This window comes from Osmerus eperlanus, chromosome 13 (assembly GCF_963692335.1).
Source record: "Osmerus eperlanus chromosome 13, fOsmEpe2.1, whole genome shotgun sequence".
Classification (NCBI taxonomy): Eukaryota; Metazoa; Chordata; class Actinopteri; order Osmeriformes; family Osmeridae; genus Osmerus; species Osmerus eperlanus.
Window position 1 is genome coordinate 51,798 of NC_085030.1, and position 15,987 is coordinate 67,784.

General features: G+C 45.2%; 1 protein-coding gene across 1 annotated transcript; it reads left to right on the forward strand.

The window, feature by feature from the left end:
• Positions 1-2,951: 2,951 nt before the first annotated feature.
• On the forward strand, positions 2,952-15,737 carry ccdc142 (coiled-coil domain containing 142). Its single transcript, XM_062476655.1, has 14 exons — positions 2,952-3,329; positions 4,392-4,454; positions 4,626-4,681; positions 4,788-4,851; positions 4,996-6,460; positions 6,624-6,901; positions 7,013-7,099; positions 7,190-7,357; positions 8,243-8,412; positions 8,839-8,979; positions 11,746-11,860; positions 11,985-12,162; positions 13,985-14,196; positions 14,342-15,737. The coding sequence occupies exons 2-14, from the start codon at positions 4,415-4,417 to the stop codon at positions 14,596-14,598; spliced, it is 3,231 nt and encodes a 1,076-aa protein (XP_062332639.1). The 5' UTR covers positions 2,952-3,329; positions 4,392-4,414; the 3' UTR covers positions 14,599-15,737.
• Positions 15,738-15,987: the final 250 nt, after the last annotated feature.

A 15,987-nucleotide genomic window follows, 5' to 3' on the forward strand; every position in this document is an offset into this window, starting at 1 on the left:
CACAATCTACTCTTATCAATAACAAACTCACATGACAACATACTAAGTATCCAATAACTAGTTCTATTGATTTGTGAAAGTTGTATTGATTAGTGTATAACTTAAGTACATGGGAAATCCCATACATGCATGTACAGTGAGACAGACACAGTGATGCAATGTGTGTCCAAGTTAGGACTGTAATTGGAATGCTTCAAGTTCAAGTTTTATTTGTCAGGTACACAGAACAACACAAGGTCAGACTGGGCACTGAAATTCTTAAGACAAGACAACGCAAGCACCTGGCATAACATATAAGTACACAGATCATAATTTACATCTATGCTGAGCTTAAATAAGTGAAACTTTCTAAATATGCAGATAGCAATAAATAATCGACTATACTAACCCTAATACTAAAACTTCCTAAATATACAGATAACAATAAATAATACACCATACTAACCCTAAATGCACATAATACCTATTACAACCCTATAACCTATTCTAACCTAGGTGGAGTACAGTACAATAGTGCAAAATTGCAGATCAGTGACTATGTCAATGACCATTCAGGAGCCTGATGGCGAAGTACAGTGAGGTACAGTAGTGCAGTGTTACTGATAGTGCAACCAGTACTGAAAGTGACAGTGTATAAGTGACTAGTGTGCAGTGAATCAATGTCCATATCAGTGTCCATTCAGAAGCCTGATGGCCCTTGGGTAGAAACTATTGTCCAGTCTGCGTGTACGCGACCGGATGCTGCGGTAACGCCTGCCAGAAGGCAACGGGGTAAAGAGACTGAAGGATGGGTGGGAACAGTCTCTTAGAATCCTGCCAGCTTTCCTGAGGCAACGTGTGTGGTAGGTGTCCTGTAGGGCTGGGAGCTTCCTGCCGATGATGAACTCAGCAGAAGGAACCGCACTTCGTAGGGCCTTGCGGTCCCTGTCTGTGCAGCTCCCATACCACACTGTAATGCAACCAGTCAGAATGCTCTCTATAGTGCATCTGTAAAAGTTAGTGAGAATGACTGAGTCCATACCAAACTTCTTCAGTCTCCTCAGGAAGACGAGGCGTTTACGGGCCGCTTTGACCACCTTGTCCGTGTGAACAGACCAGGTGAGGTCGTTGCTGATGTTCACCCCGAAGAACTTGAAGCAGTTGACCTTCTCCACTTCAGATCCGTTGATGAGTAGGGGTGCATGCTCCTCCTCCTGCCGCCTCCTATAGTCCAAAATCATCTCCTTGGTCTTGCTGATGTTGAGAGAGAGGTTATTGTCCTGGTACCATGATGTCAGGGTGTCAACCTCCTCTCTGTAGGCTGACTCGTCACTGTCAGAGATGAGGCCCACCATGGTTGTGTCGTCAGCAAACTTAACAAGGAGGTTGGAGCTGTGCGTTGCCACACAGTCGTGAGTGAACAAGGAGAACAGGAGAGGGCTGAGCACACAGCCCTGGGGGGTGCCTGTGTTGGTGATCAGTACGGATGAGGTGCGGTCACCGATTCTCACCACCTGTGGCCTCCCCGTCAGGAAGTGGAAGATCCACTTGCAGAGGGAGGTGCTCAGTCCCAGGTCCACAAGCTTGGAGACCAGTCTGGAGGGGATAATGGTGTTGAATTCTGAGCTGTAGTCAATGAACAGTATCCTCACATACGTATTCCCTTTGTCCAGGTGGGAGAGAGCGGTGTGCATAGTCAGAGCGATGGCATCGTCTGTAGACCTGTTGGACCAGGGTGGGGGGCAGCGAGGAGCAGATGAATGATTTGACTAGCCGCTCAAAGCACTTAATAACACCCATTGGAAATGCCAGTCCTAGGAATTAATGACTGCATCTTTTGTTATGAACTGCATAATTTCAACATATTTGTGAAATAATAAAACACAATGTCTGCCTTTTCCCTCCCACATGAACAACATAGGTCATACTTATGTAAAATGAGCTGGTTTTGGATTGTGTTGGACGGTTTAGCATCTATAGCTCCAAGAGGAAAGTTTAGTAGTTTTATTACAAATAATTGAAAGCTTAATGTATGCCAGTAGTGCTTCAAATTATTGGGTGGTATAGTCTCATACATTTTCGTGCGTATGTTACTCGTGTGTACCTGCTACTCGGAGCAGGTACACATTTGAAAAGTAGATGGCGTAGTTCTGCCAATTTAGTGGAATTTAATCTGAACCCAGATAACGATGTTACACATACAATACATTCATAAAAATAAAAAAGGACAATGATTACGTTTTTTGGGGTCTCAAAACATCCAACTTCATCCATTTTCAAAATCAATGTTGAACTAAACCAAACGCCAACGGATGGCAAAGTCTACAATGGCCGCAGTGGGCAACGCTCTTAGCGTAGAAAATGTTACGCCTTTGCAAACAGAATTTACGTAGCCTGCCTACTCCCGCCCACATGAAAGTCATTAGCATACATTGTTGATATCCAGAATTCAATTCTGGATATCAAGAATTCGAATTGTTGATATCCAAAATGCAATTCTTGATATCCAAAATTCGAATTGATGATATCCAAAATGCAATTCTTGATATCCAAAATTCGAATTGTTGATATCCAAAATGCAATTCTTGATATCCAAAATTCGAATTCTTGATATCCAAAATGCAATTCTTGATATCCAAAATTCGAATTGTTGATATCCAAAATGCAATTCTTGATATCCAAAATTCGAATTCTTGATATCCAAAATGCAATTCTTGATATCCAAAATTCGAATTCTTGATATCCAAAATTGAATTCTTGATATCCAAAATTCGAATTTTGGATATCAAGAATTCATTGGTTAAATGATAAAACGGCTTGCCATACGGACCAACTTCTAAAACGCACATTACAAATTGTGTAACCCAAGGGACCCAGCAGTGGCTCCTCCCCTTAACCATAACAACAAGAGACGCCTTTTCCAATTGGTTGCTTGTCTCTCATGATGTTGGTAGCGTGCTGCTAACCACAGTACATGTTCTAAAAATGGACCATGTCTGTTTTTCGTGAGCGCTAAAGGATTAACGCCACCTATCCCTTAAAATAGGATTGGCTAAATAATACGTCGAAAAGGCTGACTGTTACTAATGCTAAATGGTGACGTCAATAATACATAAATAGAACTCTTTGTAATCGATGTTATGGTAGCTAGATGTTTTTCTGTGGAGCTATGCAAGATAATAAGGCTAATTGGGAAACGTTCGAGCTAGCTGCTGTACAGTAGATCGATGTTTTTTCATGGAGAACAAGGAAGGACGATGTTGTGAGGTTAAGGTGATGGACCATCAAGAAGATACGATTGTTGCCCTTCCCTGGACCCTGGACAATCAAATCGGAGACTAACCTCACAGGTATTGGTGTTCACCATTGTTTGGTGAACACAACATCTGCCAAGTTGTAAAGTAGTACAGTACAGTAGTAGCTAGCTCTACCTCGTATGGTATGTTGCTAGTTTACCAACGCGTTCACTTTAGATGTTCAATTAGCCAGTCAGCACACTGGTTGATTTATAATCGTGTTTTAAAATGTATTTTGTAAATTTGGCATTCGTGGTTTTGTTAGCAAACATTTCGCTGTCATATGGTTCATATAATCTTAAAATATTGTAATGTTGACATCGAGTTTAAGGTAAACAGGTTTCAAGTGCAGGCTTGTTTAGCAGCCTGTCCACTGAAGCAGCCTATGGGTACTTGTGCAAGAACAACAACATCCACAAGGATTGACCCATTACTCTCAGATTATTCAGTTTAAGATGACCTAGCTACAACTACTGACCTAGGTACAACGGATCTCGTATCATAAACAACAAGTCCTGGGTACCTCAAGTGACATTCATAAATATTGCCTGTGAATTTTCTCTCTAGCTATTAATCCCGCAGTGGTTACTCACCGTGTCACGTCTAGCCAGGTATAGCGATTAAGACTGCTAGTGATAGGTGTTGGATACAGCTGGGCAAGTATTGAGACACTTATGACAGTCACCTACGAGACAGGGTCTATTGAAACTATAGTCAAAGTGTGCAAAAATACATCACGGTATGACATGCTAACACAGGTTTTGGCTTTAATAGTCACTTTTGGTAAGAGTGTTGTTTCTTTTCCATGAGACTGGGTAGAATACAATTTGACTACTGAGTACTCACACAAAGAGATTATGGTGAGAACAGATGCTTTGTGTTTACAGCCATTGAACTGTAGTATAGGAATACATAAATGCAGATTCATATTATATTTTTCCTGAGTATTATACTTTCTCTCTAGTAAAGTGAGGCCAGTTAGCCCCTGAGGGGGGCCAGGGGGAGAGCTGATCCCTTGTTCTGCAGGCCTGGCCCCTGGCAACAGAGCCTGTATTGATATGCCTCTCCTCCAAGGTGGTTGTGAGGCTATGGCTCAGACGTCCGTTTTTTCTCCAGACGACAACAAGAGTGGGGCTGCTATGGTAACAGAGGGGCCAGTCAATGAGAACCAGTCTGCAGGTACATCATCCATGGTTGCTCATACTCACAGTCACACACACAAACAGCAGTTACAACATACATACTTACTGCCTACCAATGTGACTGTTTTTTTTACCCATATCGGTAATAACAAATGATGTCTAAAGTGTGTTATGCATCCCCATGAAGTGTGTTTCTGTATTCACCCAGACAGAGCAGAGGGCTGCCCTGTGAATGAAAACAATCAACTCTCAGAGGAGGAACAGGTCAATAACAACCTCCCACTCATCAACTCATATTTTTTTAATTTTTCATTCTGTTGTGTGAAAAATGCTTTATTATTTCTCATCAATCTCATCTTGTTCCTTTCAGCGGAGATCCAATGCCTTGTCAGATGGGCTGTGTGAAGATCCCCTTTCTAAGGACAGACTAGATGGTATGATATGGAGTTCTTCTCCATATGCTGTCTCTCTAGATGTTTAACACTTCCTAATGTATCCACATAAATATACATTTGATAAATTTCCTATCAAATATCTGTCTTTGTGAATACCTCTGCTGGTTGACCCTACCACCTCAGCCTCCTGGTCCCAGAACTCCATCTCTAAGTCCCTCCAGAGGGCCGAGGCCCTGTTGAGGACCCGCTTCAACCCCAGCCTGCGCTGGCTGCTCGGTGGCAAAGCCGAAGACGACCCCTGGGACGGCGAGAGTCCGGACACTTTTGTGGCATACCAGAACCTGACCTCCCGCTCCTCACTGCGCTTGCAGCGCTTGGAACAGGGCATGCTGGGAGCATCCCAGCAGTGCCAGGTGGTGCGGGAACCATGTACGGGGTTTCCCCAGGGCTGGGTCAGGGGCCTAGGGACAGGGGAGGCAGGGAGTGTTCTCCACCACCCTCCTTCTGCCTCACTTAGCCAACACTACGGCCAGCTTCAGAACCTTTTAGAACAACGAGCTCTTCTCCTCTTCCTCCACGAGTACGCCCGCAGGAGCAGGGTAGCCTCAGAGTATGTGGCCCGTCTGGCCGGCTTTCTGGAGGGGGAGCTTGGGGAGCAAGGAGACGAGGACAGCCCCTTCCTTGATAGACCCAACTCCGCCTGGAGCCAGGGCCCAGGTCTGGCCAGCCTGTGCCAGGAGCTGAGGGTCCATGTCCGCCACTGGGAGGCGCTGTGCATCCGGGCCCGATCCGACCCCTACTTGCGACCCGTCCTGTTCCAGAGGACCGGCCTGCTGGAGGGGATGCGTCGGACCCTGGGCCTCCTGGGCCTGCAGGCGTTGGTTCTGATGCAGCGGTGTGTGGACATTGTCCTGGGGGCCCTCGCCTCATCCCAGCTGGTCAGGGTTCCCCGGGACACTCTGGAGGACATGCTGGCTGCTGCCGAGCTCTACAACCAGGTGTTGGAGGAGCAGAACGCCCATCGCGGTACAAGGGTGTGGAGGTGCCAGGTGCTGCAGGGTTGTGGTTGGCCTGGGCTGCAGGGCAGGCCTCCTGGCTCCAGGGGGAACCACCCTTCTCCCTTCCCTGTGGTGCAGCTGATGAGGATCCTGGCAGAACACAGAGGAAGGATGGCTGCAGAACAGCTGCATCGGTGGGCTTCCCAGCAGAATGGCCTCACCACCCAGATCTTCCACCCAGGGACCCCAACACCTACCTGGGAACAGCTGCTGCACGATTTCCCTTTGCTACCCCCTCTATGTTACCACATCCCCCCAGAACCAGACCCTGAGCGACACCCTGTGGAGGAGAAGCCCCAGGCCCAGCCCTGGTCTCCTGGCATGCCCCTGGGAGCCTTCATCCGGCAGGACCGGAGATCGTTGGAGCTGCTGTTCCAAGCCCTGGTGTCCTCCACAGAGCTCCTGGCCCCACACGTGTCCAACAGACCTGCTCCTGACAGACACACACCAGACTGGAGACTTCAGACACCGGACAGAATGGACCGGATACTGTACACACCGGACAGAATCGACCAGATCCTCCACAGAACGGACCGACCAGAAAAGACCCAGGGACCGGAGGGGTCAGCTGCCCCACAAGATGGTCACAGGTAGGGAAAATACAGTGAAGAACAGTAGTATAGAGTAAATACAGTAGTATACAAAAAAAGATTAAGTCAAAGGAAAATGAATGACCAAAAGAAGCAGTAAATAAACATAGAAATGACAGGAGGATATAGAAGCCATTAGAACATAGTCTATTTATTGTTCCAGACCTTCACTTCCTGTGAACGGAGAAACCACACCCCCTGAGCAACCAAGGCAGGAAGCGAGGCGTCCAAGATCTGTGCAGTGGTTGGATGAAGGCCAGTCAGGAGCATGTCTACAGCTGTTTGGCCAATACCGGAGTCTTCTGTGGAAGCAGTGTGGGCGGGCCCTGCTCATGATCTTCCAGCATCCGCCACCGGGGGACACTTTAGGCAGCGTCAACCAGTGGAACGACCAGATGCTGTTTCAGCTGGTACTGTGGCTCAACCAAGCCTGCAGAACAGGTGGGACACCTTGCGCAAGCCTATCTGGGATTCTGATGACGCTTAAGTGTAAACGTGTGAAAATAATAATGTTTGGGTACTGGTTTGTGTGTGTATGTATGTGTGTTTCAGAGCTGGTTCCAGAGGAGTGCAAAGGAGTTCTAGATGACTTTACCATTCAGCTCCTGACCAGCACAGCTTTCCGACACTGGGACCATGGTCAGTCCAGTATCTCTGACTAGCAGCTCGTTAATGATTGACTGATCGATTCATTGATTGATTTGTTTCTTCCCTGATGTTTTCTGGCAGTGCTGTGTGTGTCCTTGGGCTCTGGGCTGAAGGACAAGTGTCTCCCGAGAGCGGACCGTGATGGCAGCATGGTGATAACATCTACAATGGAACACTTCCTCCAGCTGACTTTGCCCCTCCTCACCACCCTCCGGGCGCTGAGCCACACCTCCAACACACACACACCTGGTAACTCCAACCTCCGCTCCTCCAGTCCATGATCTACACCCCCAACACACACACAGACATACACACTGATACACCTGGTAACGCCAACCTCCACTCGTCCAGTCCCCGACCTTCACCCACAAAACACACACACACACCTGGTAATTCCAACTTCCTCCTCCCTGTCACCCGTTCCCATTGTTACCTCACAAATGAATCCATGTATCTCTATGGCAGCCATTCCCAACCTTTTCCACTTCGCAACCCACTAGCATAGCTCAAATATTATTGCAGCCCCCCAACACATCCGTTCACTTAATTTGTGCTTATCACACGTTTAACAACACCACAGACGACAAACAGTTCTCTTTCACTGCAATTTTCTTTTGAGCTATCAAAGAAGTGTCCATCAGCGCCACAGTAAGCACACATTGTAAAGAGAGGTAACCTGCAGAACTACAGCCATTCCCATAGTTCCATATAACATAACGTTAAATAGCAAACTGCTTGTGGGCTTATACACAATTCAAGTTAACGCAGAAATGTCAGTAACGCAGAAATGTCAGTTGGGCTACCGTCAACGTGCCAAGCGTAACTATTGGCGTTTCAGTCATGATGAATTAAAGGCAAAATGTCATTTAAAAATGTGTATGAATTTGACAGATATTTTGATATTTCGTTTTCATTGGTTTGGCGGCCCACCTGCATTACCTTCGCAGACCACTAGTGGGCCTCGGCCCACAGATTGGGAATCTCTGGCAGGGGTTCCCAATCCTGGTCCTCAGGGCCCCCTCCCTGTCCTGCATGTTTTAGTTGTTTCTCTGCTACAACACACCTGATTCAAATGAATGGTTGTTATAAGGCTTGGATAATTTGATGTTGACCCAATCTCTCCCTTCCACCCAGGGGCTCCAGGCAAGGCCTTTTCCCCCAGGACAGAGCTCCTCCGGGGCAGCACAATGCGAGCGCTGGCCTCTGTCCAGACATCCACCCTGTGGGTGATGGGGAAGGCCTACCAGTTCCTCTCATCCTGGAGCCTCAACAAGTTCCTGCTGGTCACCCAGGGAGACCTGAAGGTAGGCAGGCTCATGGCTAGCCAAAACAGTTCACTTGAACTTATACCTGTTTACATTCAAGACTCATATCCTCACATCCAAAGCTCTCCACAACCTGGCACATTCACAACGTTCCTCAAAACACATGTATTCCGCACTGCCTATAACATCTTGTGTTTTGTATCTTTCCCAATGTATTTGTTTGATCAATCCCTGATTTTAGACTTATATTTAACCTCCACAGTTTTTTCACTCAACTGTTTAGGCCCATTTTATGTAAGATGTCCTTGAGTGTTTTGAAAGGCGTCCCCCAAATAAAATTACTATTATTATTGAACCCCCAAATCTAACCTCTCATTCTAGCTTCTGCAGACCTGACAGGATTTGATAGGTGTCAGAATACAATGCTTTCTATATGTATTTAGCACCCGTGTGGTGTGTGTGCAGGTGCTGAGAGCGTCCGTAGAGAGCCTCCTGCAGGAAATGGAAACCCTGGCTGGGGATGAAGATCATCCACATCATCCTCTTCCTCCAGTATTGATGAGGCAGCAGATAGGCCAACTGCGGCAGGCCATGTCCCACCTGCAGGTGAGGGACAGAGATGGGACATGGGATCAACACACATACCCATCCAAGTACACCGTGGCCACTTCCAAATGTAGATACGTGCGTTTAGAATAGTGGGCTGAGGGGTGGCATGCCTGGGGCCAAATGTATGAAGGTGCGTAGGCATGAAAACGGACGCAGAAACGTGTTTCTACACAGTTTCAGATTTATGAAAAAATAGGTGCTGTGTGAATCCTTCTGTGCACTTTAGAACCCATGCATACGCCATGTTTTGAGATGTGACACTGCGACACAGAGTGATTTATGTTAGTAAATTGTATATGTTATCCAAAGATTATGCCAATTATCTCACTTTAGCCTATTTAGCCAGAAAGAAAACCATCAATTTTACTCCATCAACTTTCAAATAACTGCCAGCCTAAACAAGATGCTACTCCTGTTTCGGTAATTAAGATCTCCATTTCACATTCAGTAAAGTTTCTTTTTCACCGTTTTTGTTGTTGCCGTAGCCATGAAGAATCATTCATTTTTCACAATGGGTTAATTGATTGAATTTATGAAGACAAACGTGTGATATCGGTCGCGTATATAGTGTTCATAAATATGAGAAAAACATTGCGTACAGACAGGGTTCGTACAAGATGCTTAAAGTGCTTGAAGTACTTGAATTTGACTTTTTGATTTTCTGGAAAACCTTTGAAAACAGTCATATTAATGATGAGGTACAGTACTTGAAAAGTGTTATTTAAAGACAATATATATGAATTTACAAAGTAATTTTGAACTGTTCATAAAATAAAATAGACAGTGTTTTCGCTCAAAATTAACACCTCAGCCCATCCCCCCTCATGCTAATTTAATTAAAGCACCATCCGTTTTTTCTGGCATTCTTTGGTTTGCGTTATGACATATGATCATGCTCTCAATTCATTTAAGTGTTTTTCAAGCAGGATAAGAGCCAAAGTAGAAATCAATTTGGTTCTGAACAAGCGCTGTCTGAAGCGGCATTCTTCGCACACACACCCGACTCACACACACCGAGAGAAAAGCCGCTTCTTCTCAGACAGTGCATGCCAGTACTGTATTGATTAGGCCTACTTGAGGACAAAACAGTCAAAATGACAATTTTTGGCAAGTATCCTCTTAAGCACAGTCTTAAATTAGTTTCAAAGTCTTAAATGAAGGTGAAGAGCTGGAAGAAACCGGATTTGTCTCAGATCCGCGACATGTGCGTCAGGTCTTAAAGAGACAGCCGTCTAATAAACCCAGTGCTGTCCGTCTCATTAATGTTAATCAAAGAACAAAAGAAAAAGAGAAAATCACTCGCTGCTCTTAATTGAATAACATTTGTAGCTTTAATAAAGATTAATTTAAAGATCCTGTAAAGTGGACCTGAAAACGAGTTTTAAGTTCGCCACACCACAGAATAATGTGTTATTAACTACCCATCCAAATTCGAATGAAAAAATAACACCGACAAGTATGTGAAATTAGGCTTTGAAATCGTGAACAAATCAGCAGTCTTCTCTGCTTGAGACTGGGGGGGCGTGTCGCCTGAAGGAGCTGAAGCTCCGCCCCTCGCTGCCTAGTGCCTACCTCCGACCCAGATAATAGACTCTATGTCAAGCCGAACAAAACCATATAGAATTAGAATTAATTTGTTCAATGAGTGAAACATACAGATGCATATAAATGAAATGTTCCCCTGAGCTGTAACAGTAAAAATGGACACCAGAGACAGCAGACAGTGAGCTCTCCAACTAGGCTACTTCTAACACATTAGCTACCATTTCACCAAAATACCATCATTCTACACCGAGTAGCCTAATATCAATTTAGCGGTTTGCACTAACTCATAGCAGAGACACCTCTGGAAAAGTTATCTAGTATAATTATAACAAGCACATAGAACAGAGTGATGAACTGCTGGCGGCGGTGGATGGTCCAGGTGCGACTGGAGGAGGAACGGCCGGGAGGGCGATGCTCGGTACGGCTCCGCAATGCAAGAGAAGCCGTGTGTCCGCGAACCCCGTCTGTCTCTGGTCCATGTTAAAACTATCCGCTGTGAAATGGTCACTGCATTTAGTCATTTAGCAGACTCTCTTATCCACTGCAGAGGCGGCTGTTGGAGTTTATCCGAAGCTTTCCATCAGCGTGGCTCTTCACAAAATCTATCCACCTATTTTTCCTTTCATTATCAATAGGGAACTTAAATGGCGTTGCAGCGCAGCTGGAGTTCTTGCATCCAGGGAAGATGCAGTTGCGGTTGGTGGGAGACATCCTGAATCTAGCTAGCTAGCTGATGTAGGCTACAATAACAGTACAGCAGGAGGAGCCATTCAGTGATCTGACGTAGATAGGACGAAATGACGTAGATAGGGCATTTTTTGGCTCCGCCCATTAAAACCTGATCTGAAAACGGAGGAGAAACTGTTCTTCGGTCTAACTCCACATTTCAGTGCGACAAAGTTTTAGCGCTTTGCACATGCTTTCAGGAACTCATTTCACACGTATATAATGTACTTAGAAGCAAAACATGGAATTTACTTTACAGGATCTTTAAAGTATATGTTTGATAAATGAAATCTCTGCTTGCAGTCCTTGAAAACCCCAAAATAGTGCTTGAAAAGTCCTTGAAAGTCCTGGAATTTCATTATACAGTATCGTACGAACCCTGGTACAGAGTTTCCCCGTTTTCTCCATATGCATACTTTTACGGATGAATTTACACCGAGTTTGATACATTGGCCCCTGGGCTGGAACTTCTGTAATCATGGGTGTCTCCAGGTCTTCTCTGAAATGGTTATGAGGATCTTCTCCATGGACTGCAAGAAGATGTCTGGAGAAATCTTTGAGCAGACCATGCCCTCCGCCAAGCACTGGAGGCTAACCTACAGGATGGGTAAGGGTCACACTATCACCACAACCTGAAACATCCACTGTGTGGTTTTTGATCTCAACGAGTTGTGATGTATACTGGTTGCTCTCCTTTTGTTAAAATTATTTCTCTCTCCCCCGTCCTGCAGATTTTCCCAGAAGCCCTAGTGAGTATGCGTTGTTGGCAGCTCAGAGTGTGATTGGCCAGGTGCTGGAGGGGGTGCAGCCCCTGCCGGAGGAGGCCAGAGTCCCTGCCCTCACGGAGGCCATGACCGCCTTCATGGAGGCCTGGATGGAGCACATCCTCAAACAGAAGATCAAATTCAGGTACACACACACACACTGTATACCTCGTATGACTTTATAAAACAGCACAACCAGGGACAGGTTCAGCCCAGGTAAGGGCATTTATTAAGCAATAAACACAAAACCAAAGTTCAAAAACACCAAAATACTTCCTCGGTGGAGGGAAAGGTCCATGGCCAGGTCCCGTCCCGCTGTTGGCTCTCTATACCTGACGAAAGGCGAATTACTCGTACAATGCAGCTCTCCCCATGGTTGCTTGCTCCCTTGCTCCCCTGCACTGGCCAGCTTTAATGCAGCGGCTCTTGCGGATTGGCTGACGAGGTGCAGCTGTGGTCCTCGTTAGCCGGCCGGGGGGCGGGAACAACACACACATACAAACACATACACACACAGATGCACATTCACACGATTCTAGAGGAGAAAATCTAGTTTAGGGACACGCACATTTATATATATATATATATATACTAGTGATGGGGGAAACAAAGCTTTCCGAAGCAACAAGCTATTTGACACAATTGTGTCGAAAAAGTATCGCTTTTTCGAAGCGTTCGATACATCTTCTCCATAGGGACACCTGCGGGTCAGTTCATGGTATGGCGACTGTATCGAGCGATAGAAGGAATCAAGTGACGTCAAGTCCTCGAGAAGTCAGTCTCACAATCGTCATTGACAACTTGATAAATAAAGGTTATGTGACAAATTTGTCGATGTGTAAGTGTCAAAAATATGTTATCATATATCTTTCGTATTATAAACAACGTAGCGTCTTTGCTACTTTAAGTTCATAACTGTTGAGTTATACTGTTGTTGCAGCTAACGTTGTATTCGGAGGAAAAGAGTGGACGATAGGTTGATCACCTTTTAGCCGTTCTTGGCATATTTATTGTATGAGCTGCAGACACATCAGTCTCACGGTCAGACAGCTTCTGATTGAACAAATCAACTGGAACAAAAACGACGCCGACGTGCCCTCCACAACACACGCTACAGAGGTAGCGCCTCCCCGTGGCACAAACATACATCCAACCACAGAACAGCACAGCACCACATCACATACAATTGAGGACATAATGAACGCATTTCAACAATAACATTTATTTTTTGGTTCTTATAGCATTAATTACATGAACAGCTAAGAGAAGTATGGCCTCGTGGTAAGAGCGCTGCTCGGACCCTCAGTCGAGATCGCATCCTCGTACCCCGTTTTACTGGAAGTATATGCTAAATGAATACATTATTATATGATAATGTAGTCTAGCGGTTAAGGTTTTTGAACATGCTTTTGCAACCAGGAAAGGGATTTCCACATTTGAAGGCTGGTAAAACTAGAGAATGTATGTGCTTGTGTACACCTACTCTCTCACATCTGTATCTATCTCTGTCTATCTAGCTCTGGCAATCTATCTTTATCTCTGGCTTTGTCAATGAATGTATTCTATAGCGTCCGTAAATAGGCCTATGTCTCCTCTCTATAACCTACGAATATTAGTGATTTCTGATGTCTTTTTAAGCGTTTGAATAAAACGCCGTTTGTCTCAGCTGCTCGTGTATCGAAGCTTCGACACTTTGACAGGTGATCACGTGGTTTTTGCCCATTTGAAGCCACGCTCGACACGTTTGTGTCAGTACCAATTGTTTCGAAAGGTCGATACAGCTTCGTGAGCAAGGTATCGAGCATAACATCACTAATATATACCCATACATGCACAGATGCACATTCACACAATTCTAGAGGACAAGATCAAGTTTAGGCACACACACACCCATACACTTTCAAACAGAGGGTTCAAGTAAACACAAACCCCACCAACACCCTCACCTCCCTCCCCCCCGTGTTCAGTATCCAGGGTGCTCTGCAGCTGAAGCAGGACTTCGACCTGATCCGGGACCTGATCCGGTCTGAGGAGTACAGCCTGTCAGAGGAGCAGCACCAGCGCCTGCTCTCCCTCAGGGTGTTCCAGCAGGTGGACTCTGCCATCGTCTGTCTGCTCCAGCAGCCCCTGGCCAAGACCTACATGCCCTCCCGAGGCTGGGAGCCTTTCAGACGATGCTGTGAGTCTGCACACACACACACTCTTACACATGTACTACAAAACTGTGATAGTGTTCAGGTCTGTTTGCTTGAGGTAGTACAGAACACATCCACACAAACAGGCGCGTGCTGTACACTTACACACACTCCTCATCTGTCGGCCAGGTCCTAACAGTGCCAGTGTAGTGGACCAGCCAGCAGGCAGCATGAACAACCTGGAGAGCATGGAGATCGGGGCGGTCTGCCAGCAGGCCCTGAACCAGGGGAACAACTCTCTGACCCCTGACCTCCCCACCACCTCTCCACCAGAGTCTTACCTCGCCTTAGGCCACGCCCAGCAGGAGTGGCTGGACCTGCGCATACACAGCAGCTCTCGGTGGAGACTTCCAGGCTTGCACTGTCTCAGCAAGACTGAACCCTGACACACACACACACACTACCCTAGCTACACACACACACTACCTTAGCTTTTTTAGAAACATTGAATGATGGCTGGAGAACCGCTGCTTCCTAAACTGCATTGTTTTAACCTGTCATGTCATGGTGTGTTGGGTCAGTAATGTTTTGGAAATTAATTCTCAGGTTGAACTGTGATAGGGAGTCTATAACCCTTTTTTATCAAATCAAACACCAAATACTGTATGTTTGGGAAGTTTTGTTAGCTGTTTGGCTCGAATGTAAGAGAAAAGACGTCTGAGTATGGCTTTTGCAGCTTTAGCCGATAGGTAAAGAGCCAAACTGTTTATTTTCTTTAAGCATTTATTTACTGTATAACGTTACTATTGTTATCAGCACTTTTTTATTTTACTATTATTATATGATTTTACAGTATTAAGTGGATGTAGCAGCTCTACTATAGTGTGTTTGATCCTGGACTTGGAATATGTGAACTGGTTTACTAGATCAGGCAAGACAGCAAACTTGGTGAACTTGAATGCACCTTTATCTTTAAACAATTATATATTATCTACATCAGCCAAATACAGAACAGTCACCAAGAACGTGTCACAATAGATGAAAATGGCATCTCTTGTTTGGACTGAGTTGGTGCTTGCTTTGTGCAGTGTCTGCACTTCGAATATATAAAAAAATCAATTTAATCAAATATTTGCCATGTTGTATGTTTGTCTTAAATCACAAACGTATTTGTCTGTGCGTTGTCCGTTTGTGCCAGAATAAAAGGAAGAACAAGAGGATGATTCAGACAACTATAACGTTGACTCTCTAGTTCATACACTTATTTAATTCTCCACTGGATGGCGTGATAGGACAGATAAACAAATATGGCTCCAACATTTTACCTGCACTCCAAAACCAATATAGACAGTTACTGGCTGAAAATGTTGTTGAACAACATTTGTTTGTTTTGGAAGTTTAATCTAATGGACAGGCAGAGATAAGTAGACTGACAGGCAGAATAAATGATAGATTACAAACAGATCTCATTTCCTCTATGAGATCTGGAGATGAGCTCAATATTTGTAAAAAATAAATAAATGTGCATGTACTATAATGAGGTTAACTAAAATGAAAAATGGAATATAAAATGCCATGGACTGGTGTGGATCTCCTGTCTGCTGTTGCCTTGTGTGTGTGTCTCTGTCCTGGCCTGCATTAAGCAGACCTGAACACCATTACAGTTTTATAGTGACTATTTCCATAATCTCTCAGTTGGCTTGGCGACCATATCCAAAGCCATAAATACCACCCTTCAATTATCTTCATGGGGGGTTCAGGCGTTAAATAAGAGGGTCAAACACCTAGAGTGTGTGTGGTATGTGTGTCTAGGCTGAAACCTGCTTAGTAAAACA

Coding starts and splice junctions, on each gene's coding strand:
- ccdc142 (XM_062476655.1), top strand. CDS start 4,415: ATGGTAACAGAGGGGCCAGTCAATGAGAACCAGTCTGCAG. Junction 4,455..4,625: donor CAATGAGAACCAGTCTGCAG/GTACATCATCCA, acceptor GTATTCACCCAG/ACAGAGCAGAGGGCTGCCCT. Junction 8,413..8,838: donor TCACCCAGGGAGACCTGAAG/GTAGGCAGGCTC, acceptor GTGTGTGTGCAG/GTGCTGAGAGCGTCCGTAGA.